Source organism: Chrysochloris asiatica, unplaced genomic scaffold, assembly GCF_000296735.1.
Source record: "Chrysochloris asiatica unplaced genomic scaffold, ChrAsi1.0 scaffold00045, whole genome shotgun sequence".
NCBI classification, from domain to species: domain Eukaryota; kingdom Metazoa; phylum Chordata; class Mammalia; order Afrosoricida; family Chrysochloridae; genus Chrysochloris; species Chrysochloris asiatica.
In genome coordinates this window covers 10,308,227-10,317,089 of record NW_006408563.1, presented here as the reverse complement: position 1 = coordinate 10,317,089, position 8,863 = coordinate 10,308,227, and the positions used below count along the sequence as shown (strand labels likewise).

Here is an 8,863-nt window from a genome sequence, read left to right as displayed (position 1 = left end):
ATTCTTATTTAACACAGAAAATAAGCTCCTACTACAGGAGAGATCAGATCCCTAAATTGCCTTTCCAGATTGTTTCAGTCATCAGTAAAGTAATCCAGGAGGACTTGAAGAAAATGATGCAATTGGAGTAAAACAAGCAGCACAGAGGGATTTAAAAGCTAAGATGAGAATTCCCATGGAAGAGATTGCTGGATAAATAAATTGTCTCATCTAGTTAAAATGGTTCCACCAGAAGAAATTAATTATCTAACATGATTTCACTACAAAACTTAATCTGATGGTATTTGTGATGAACACGATATTGATTACATTTTGTTTCTGAAGAAGACTGTAACTCTAAATCTTGATCCCAAAGAGGTTAAAAGCTATTGTTATGTTCCAAACAAAGAAACTTCTGGAAAAAAAGCAGCCTGTGATGAAATTAAGATAACTCCATGGTTTAAAATTATTGCAGAGACTTTTCTCTTTAAATGGTAGGATAACAAATCATTTGAATCAGTTTGTTGAGCATAAGAAAATATATAAAATACAAAAGTAGGAATGCACGAAGTCCTTGAAAATTCTTTTGTAATAAACTTAAAATGATGGTTGTGTGTATGTGCGTGGGTGTTTTAATTTGGTTCTTTATTAGGAGAAATCTCATTTGATGCAATGAAACTTTTACAACTAGAATGTGTGTGGAAAGGAAAAGTAACTTAGTTTTGTATCACATACCTACCCATATGCATTGCTATCTGGAAAATAAAACATGAGACAGTATTGTAAAAGAGATAAAGAGAGCAAATAAAACTTATTTTAACCTGTCCAAATTTTTGTTAAAAAAAAAACGTCGGCTGTCAAATTCATTCCAATGCATGGCAATGCCATGTGTCAGGGTAGAGTTGTGTTTCGTATGATTGTCAATGGCTGGTTTCTTCCCAGAAATAGATTGCCAGGTCTTTCTTCTGAGGCATTCTGGGTGGACTCACACTATCGACATTCCAGTTAGCAACTAAACAGATTATTAGCATCACCCAGTGACTCTAATACACTACAGTAGATCAAATATCTAACAGGAAGTACAAAGTGTGAAAAGGAAGTTCAAAAGGTGTGTGTTCATAGCTACAGTGACTAGGAAAGGTTTATAGGAAAGTGCCATATTTGAGATAAGACTTGAAACCATAAAATTAGGATTCTGATAATAGAAGATGAGGGAAAGACACAGTGTCATCAATCTGACTAAAGCACACTGTTCAGTTGTTCATAACCCTTTTCTACCAGATACAGCTTACAAAGGACATAACCCATGCAGTCGGCTGAGCCTACTCCCATGTGCACACCCAAAGCAGAGATAAGATAGGCTGCTTGCCTTGTACAATTCCCAGTAACACCACCTGCCGCTTGTTCAAGAACATGTATCAGAATGCAAGTGAGAACAATTTTGCAAAAGAGATCAGTTTTAATATGCTCTGATTCAGAAATATATCATTTATAGTAAGGAAATTAACCTATCTAGAAAATAGACAAGTTAGTTTTTATTCAGAAATTGACTACAACCCTACAAAGAAAAACATCATGACAGGTTAAAAACCACCAGTGTAATAGGGATTAAGGGTGGAGAACATTGCTCAGCGCTATCCCTGGGTAGTCTTCAGAGCAAATGAAGGCTTTTAAGCCATGGCTCAAGGTGCATTTAGGAAGATTACTCTGGAAGTGTGTGAACGTGGTCACTCCATATGATAAGCAGTGGACTCCGAACCACAAGGTTTGCAGTTCAAACTCACCAGCCGCTCTGTGGAAGAAAGATGAGGCTTTTTGCTCCCGTGAACATTTAAAGCCTCAGAAACCCTACACAAGGTTGCTAAGAGTCAGAACCAACTTGATGGCCCGTAACAACTCTGGAAGTGTAGAGAAAAGGATAGAGCAGTTAGGAAGTTATTGCTAAAGTTCCAGTTAATTAGAGGTGACAGAGGGCAAAATCAAGATGGTACTGGCAGAAGATGATGGGGTTAAGAAATACTGCAAAATTTTTAAAAATAAAGCTTATGATCTGAATTGTCACCTCTGTTTCCCAAGTGGTTTCTAGCTCAACATTTGCTGAAAGACTAAATAACAATTTGGTGGCAAGGCAAGTATATTCTAGATCACAGGTTTGAGCCAGACTGTTGTTGTTGCTAAATGCCGGCGCGTCTATTCCGACCCATCGAGACCCTGTATAGAGTTTCCAAGGAGCAGCTGGTGAGCATGAACCACCAAGCCTGACTACTTGTTTTCAAATCTGGGTCTTCCACTCACTCTGACTTTGGACAAGTTACATGACCTCTCTATGCCTCTGTTTACCCATCTAAAAACAGGGCTCTTAGTGTCTAGATCACAGGTAGTTTTGAGGATTAACTAAATTAATATATAAAGTTCTCAGAAGCTGCCTGACATATATATGGGCTATATAAATGTAGCTATTATTTTTATTAGTGAAGCACTTAAGATTTAACAGAACTCCCAAAATGAGAAAAATAGTTGTGGGGGAAGGGTAATCATTAGTACAGAGAGTTTGCAGTTTGGTGTCCCAGAGATGACAGATAGTGGGATTAGGGTTTAGGAAATAAATTGGGGGTAGAGATCTAACCCCTGCCACTTCTTTCTGCTCTCCACGTGCTTCCAACTCCTAACAAGCTCTAGTCACACTAGCCTCTTGCAGGTTCTTCTTGCCTCAGGACCACCCCACTGTTGGACCAACGCAGCCTGGACTCAACAGATGTGGGTTTAATTATTCAGTGAATTTGGGGTCCTTCTACCTAGAGTCCAAGGAGCTCTGGTAGCATAATGCTTATGAGTCGGGCTGTTAACTTCAACGACAGCAGTGTGAAACTACCAGCAGTTCAGTGGGAGAAAGATGAGGCTTTCTGCTGCCGTAAAAGGTTTACAGCCTCGAAACTCTATCGTGGTGTGGTTCTCTGTGGGTTGATGCTCTGGACTGCAACGTCAGTTTGATCCGCAAGGTCGGTGGTTCAAACTCACCAACCCCTCCTCGGAAACCCTATACAGGGTCGTTATGAGTCGGAACCGACTCTACGGCACTAAACAACAACAACGACTACTACGTGGAGTCCTGGTGTGCGCTGTGGGATAATGCACTGAACTGCAAGGTCGGTTTGAACCACAAGGTCGGTGGTTCAAACTCACCAGCCGCTCCTCTGAAACTTTATACAAGGTCGCTATGAGTCGGAACCGACTCGAAGGCACATTCCGAGAAGGATGCCCGCGTGGGCTGGGCTGCCAACGGAAAGGTTTATCCACCAGGCACTGGGTGGGGAGAAAGATGTGGCTGTCGGGTTAGGTAAATAGCGTTGGAAATCCAGTGGGGTAGTTCTCTGTCCTATGAGTCAGAATCGACTCGTCAGCGATGGGTTATTTTTCAGAGAGATATCCAGGATTGTTGGAGAGATGTTGTAAAGAGATGGGTAACACTATGAGTCAGAATCAACTCCACGGCAGTGGTTTGGTTTTTCAGATTTTCAGGTAACATTGAAGGCTCATAGGATCCTGAAAAGAGTCACTGTATTTGACAATCACATTAGGAAAGAACTATGAGAAAGTAATTTTTCATGCGCGGGGGTGGGGAGTGAAAGAGGAGCAGAGAAAAGTAGGCAAGGAAAAGAAGTTAACTAACATAGACTGTTCTTGCCAAAACGTTTGCTATGGAAGAGAAGCAGGAAAGGCGATTTTAGGGAGAAACCGTTTTTAAGGTTTCTCTGGTCAAGAGGATGAGTAAAGAAGCAGGGGGCGATGCGAACAGCTAAGGTATGAACTCAGCTAATGAAAAAGCATCAGGCTACATCCTGGCATGCTGTGCCTCCCTAGTGCACGCTCCGGGACGCCCAAGGTGCTTTTCTCCCGCACATTATCTGATCGTCCCAACTCCCTGAGGAAGGCTCTCTACTTCAGGGGTTCTGGACAGTGTAACCCCTAATGAGAAGCTGCAGCATCACCAGGAATCTGTCCTAAATGCTCATTCGTGAGCCTCACATCAGACCTACAGAATCCGAAACTCTGCGGTGAGGATGCTGATGCTCCCTGCAACAGGACACTCAGGAGGGAGCCCACCACCGCAAGCAGCCGTCCGACAGGATTTCCTCCCGACATCGGCCTGCAGTGCACGACCTCACCCAGCCAGCACCGCAGAGCAGCGTCGCCCAGTTCCGCCGGAGTGGAGGCGAGGTGTGGCTTCCTTTACTAAAGCAAGACTCCAGGAGCCCAAAGGCCCGGGAGCCACGCACAGACAGCAACCAGAATCCGCCCGAGCGCCCCCTGCCCTCCGGCGGCGACTTCCGGCGCCCAAAGGAGTGATTCGGGGCGGGGGCGCTCGGGGTGAACGTGGCCAACTTCCTCGAGACCCGGGGGAAAGGGGCACTTTGTTCTTCCATTCTCTCCATGTGCTAGCTAACAAAAAGGCCACATGACGAGGCAATGGAAGGAAGACATGCCGGTTTAGAATAAGCGTCTGAAAAACCTAGAACCAACTAGAGCAACTTTGAAAATCCTCTTCCCCGCCTTTTCCTATTATCCCACCCCACAAGTCCAATGGAATGGAAAAGCAGAGGCTGAAAAGATCAGGGAGGGGCCGGGAGAGGGAGCCTGGGGGCCAAGGGAAGAAATCTCGCGATAGGAGACCGGTCGGAGCGGGGGTGGCACCTTTCCTCCTCCTCCTCGCGTTAGTTCCGGTCGCAGAGGAGACACAGCCGCAGTTGCCGCCACATCGAGGGTTTCTGGCTCTTTTCTCTCCGCCTTAAATTCGGTGAGTCGCGCTACCCGTTTGTCTTGGGTTGAGGTTGTGGCCCTCGTCGCGGGGCAGAGGGCGAAGGCGGCAGTGGGCCCGAGCACGGAGGCCCTCTGCATGAGGTCGGGCCAGATAAGGGGGTCTGGGCTCGAGGGCAGGGGCCGCCGCTTCAGCGGGGAGGTCGAGGGGCGGCGGGGACCCGGGTCAGGATGTGGAAGCTGGGTGCGCGCCGCAGCGCCAGAGCGAGAGCAGAGGCAGTGGCCGAGGCGGGTCCCCTCCGGGCCGTGCCCGGCCTGGGTAACAAAGCCGCGGAGGCCTCTGTTGGGTGATGTACGCGTGGGGGGTTGCGGGCGGGCGGGCGGGGCGGAGGAGCCGCCACCACCACTGCCGCCGCCACCGCCGCCGCTGCTTCGCTGGAGGGCGGATGTACGGGGCGGCAGGGCCCCCGGCGCGAAGCGCCTCGGCTCCTGTGATCCGCTCTTTGCGGCGGCTACCACCGCCGACTACGGGGTCAGTGGAGAGGGGGCTGCGGGCGAGGCGGAGCCACTACGGTGCCCCGCTATGGCCAAGGGCGCCGCGGCGGGGCGGGCTGTCTCGAGCTCAGTTCATGGGAAGGGTGTGGACAGGGAGAGACACGTGCCCGGGGTGGTGGAGGCTTGGATCGGAGGGAGTGGGCTAAAAGGTTCGGCCCGTCTCACCTCTGAGGCCCCAGGCACGGCTTTAGGGAAGGGTGATCCTGCTTCCCCAGGCCTCTCCGAAGGAGGAATTTACCTTCGGACAGTGCTTAAGATTGACGTTTTGCATACCTCCACCTGGTGTGGTGCTCTGGAATAGATGATGTATGTGAACTTAAAGAACGAGGAAGAAACTAGATGGTCCTATTTAGAATGAGTAAATAGCCACCACTCGCCGTGGCCTGGTAAAGTCATTTAGGGTGTATTTCACAGCACATTTTTAAAGGGTGCTGTGTAGGGAGAAATGCAGAGTTTTGAAGTTATTTTCATTCAAGCGAAGGTAACTATCTGTGTGCTATAGTGAAACTGTCTGTAGACGGTTGAGGTATTTTATTTTGAAAATCAATATTATGTCACTGATGTATAATAAAAGGCCATATTTCTTTCTTCTAGGGTGTCTTTTATGAATAATCAAAAGCAGCAAAAGCCAACGCTATCAGGCCAGCGTTTTAAAACTAGAAAAAGAGGTAAATGTGTATGTTTTGATCATCTCTCATTGAACCTCTAGAATATTTTGCATGTCTTGATTCCTCTAGCAGGCAATTGTTTACTGAAACCTTGAGATAAAAAAGCAGGAAGGAACTTAAATTGCTACTTGATTGCCAATTCCTTTAGGTACACCTTTAATATTTCTAGGGCTTTCCCAAGCTGCCTTTACTTTTGAAACAACATATTTCTGAGCAGGTAAAGTACTGGCTGTGTTTTCCATAGCAAGCATTTAGCTTAAGCAAAAAGATTCATTCATAAAAGGATTCCTACTGTCATCACTGATTTCACCCAAATTTTGTGTGGATTTGTGAGAGAAAAGTCAGGCTTTAATTTGGACACCTAATTATGGAAAAGAGTTCCTGATAAACAGTAGTGTCTTCAAGTTAACTGTTTGCATCACAGTCTTAACAGACATAGTATTAGATTGAACTTTATATTAGTAGATACTCAAGTGAACACAAGTAGTCCTGTACTTACCAGAGTGTTCTGCTCCGAGGACTCCATCATCAGTCAATTCTTTTTTGCTTCATATTACTGTCTTTTACCAGTGTATTTATAAATCTGATCTTATGAACATCTCAGAGTAAACATCTGAGAATGGTAACATCAAGATTCACTGCAACATTGTATGTAGTGCATGTTACAGTGAGATGTACAAACCAAAAAACCAGATGCCTTAAGTAACCATTCAGTTAGTGTTAACTTGTTGATGTTAAGTACCATCAAGTGATTCTGACTCATAGAGACCCTGTGTAGAATTTCCAAGGAGAGACTGGTGAGTTTGAAACAAAGTAAATCCAGGACTCCCTATATTGAATTCTGTACAGTCACTGCACAAATGATGTAAAGCTAAATGGAAGTAGTATCATATACATTGTATTAAGCTTAGTGTTTTCTCCAAACACATTTCAATTTTATTTGCTGAAAAAAGCACATATTAGTAACCTTATTTTATAGGATATTTGAAGAAGTAGAAAACTGCGTCAGTTGCTGCTCATAAATTAATGTTACTTTTTTTGTACGTTAAGTGGCAAACTTTGAGGTATATATTAAAGACTTTTGCGATTTTGACCACGATTCCTTGTAGAGGTGATGGGGAGACCAAAGTGATCACCAAAGTAATAGGATTGCCAGAATGAATCAAGTCTACTCAGATTGATTTACACAGCTAGTTTTTTTTGTTTGTTTGTTTGTTTTTTAAGGTTGCAGAAGTTATAAAAACAGCAATATTATTGTTCCCATCAGGGAGTGATGTCACTTCCCAGTTCCAGATAGAGCTCACTCATACTCTCCTAGCTATTTGGTGATTAGACTTGTGAGTAGGATTATCAGCCATCTTCATTTCCATGAGACCCGAGACACAGAACTTCTAATGCTAAAACCCGAAGAGTTGATAACAACCTTGTTAAGTGCCGGGGAGTCGGGTCCGACCCATAGCAACCTTGTATACAGTTTCCAGGGAGCAGCTGGTGAGCTTGAACAGCCGTCCTTGCAGTTCAAATGGCTTTGCAGTCTTATTTTACAGTAGGAAATTGAGGCATGGTAAGACTAGTTGCTCAAATTCAGAAAGTTGGTAAGAGGTGATCAGAATTTCAATCAAGTAGCTAAAAGAGTTAAAACTAAGCACCTAGTATATATAAGTTGTCATATATTGGATGTTCAATAAAAATTACCTTAATAATTAATTAATGAGTGGTATAAAAGAAGGTACTCCAAATATTCAAAAGAACTAAGAGATTCGGTGTTAAAAATTGTCAGAGGCCACCTCATGACCTTCATGTTTAACTTATGAGACTTGTTTGAAAAGATAGTAGAAAAAATGACTGCAATAATTCTTATGGCTGGACCTTCCTGCCCTGTATTGTATAGGGGGCAAACCTGGCATAAAGTATATATTTAGGCTCCTGTTTTGTTTGTATTTCATACAGGTCTTGGGTGATCCTGCTAGTGTTTGTTCTGTTCCTAGCAATTAAGTGCAATTGTAAATATGGTTGCAGCTTTGTAAGGGTCTAGTCTTCTAACATTTCAGTAAACCTTTTAAAACTAAACGTTTGGGTTTTCCTCCTTTTCAGATGAAAAAGAGAGGTTTGACCCTACTCAGTTTCAAGACTGTATTATTCAAGGCTTAACTGAAACTGGTACTGATTTAGAAGCAGTAGCTAAGTTTCTTGATGCTTCTGGAGCAAAACTTGACTACCGCCGATATGCAGAAACACTCTTTGACATTCTGGTGGCTGGTGGAATGCTGGGTAAGTGTAATTTAAGGAAGTGTGATGTATGGGAGAATCATAAATTTGAACAATTTGACAAACCTATCAAAATAGGAATTGGAGTTTTGCATTCTTTTTATTCCCTTAGACTTTCTCCATTTTCACTCCTTCTAAATCATAGTTGACAGAATGCCTTGCTCTGTCTTAGTCTAGAACCAAAATCTTTGGGGGCAGCAAGAATAGTGATGCATCCCTGCTCAGTGATTTGCTTTTTAGTTTTTCCAAATCTGTGTGTGAACATTGCCAATTACAGTAGCCACTAGTCACATGTGGCAGTTGAGTATTTGGAATATGGCTAGTCCAAAATGAGAGTACTGTAAATTTAAAACATACATTTGTTTTTACATGCCATTGCATTGGTTCTGACTGTTGATGACTGTATAGAGTTTCCAAGGAGTGACTGGTAGAGTTGAACCTCTGATCTTGTGATTAGCAATCCAGTACTTACCCTACAGTGCCACACTGGGAGTCCTAAAATATACTTTTGTTGTTGTTGTTGTTGTTGTTGTTGTTGTTATGTGCCGTGAAGTCGGTTCTGACTCATAGCAACCCTGTACAGGGTTTCCAAGGCTGTAAATCTTTACGGGAGCAGAAAGCCTCATCTTTCTCCCGCA

The 8,863-nt window shown here is 43.9% G+C and overlaps 1 protein-coding gene and 1 pseudogene across 2 annotated transcripts in view; both read left to right on the top strand.

The window, feature by feature from the left end:
- LOC102837947 overlaps positions 1-3,949 on the top strand; it is a 6,990-nt pseudogene extending 3,041 nt beyond the window's left edge.
- A 1,231-nt stretch (positions 3,950-5,180) lies between these two features.
- Positions 5,181-8,863, top strand: part of BZW1 (basic leucine zipper and W2 domains 1) — a 13,260-nt gene continuing 9,577 nt past the window's right edge. The window contains exons 1-3 of one of the 2 annotated variants that reach the window (XM_006861993.1): positions 5,181-5,266; positions 5,884-5,957; positions 8,052-8,228. In XM_006861993.1, the coding sequence (XP_006862055.1) occupies positions 5,181-5,266; positions 5,884-5,957; positions 8,052-8,228 (337 nt within the window). Of the gene's footprint in view, positions 5,267-5,883; positions 5,958-8,051; positions 8,229-8,863 lie in introns of those variants that run through there. The other variant, XM_006861994.1, reaches the window with a different exon arrangement.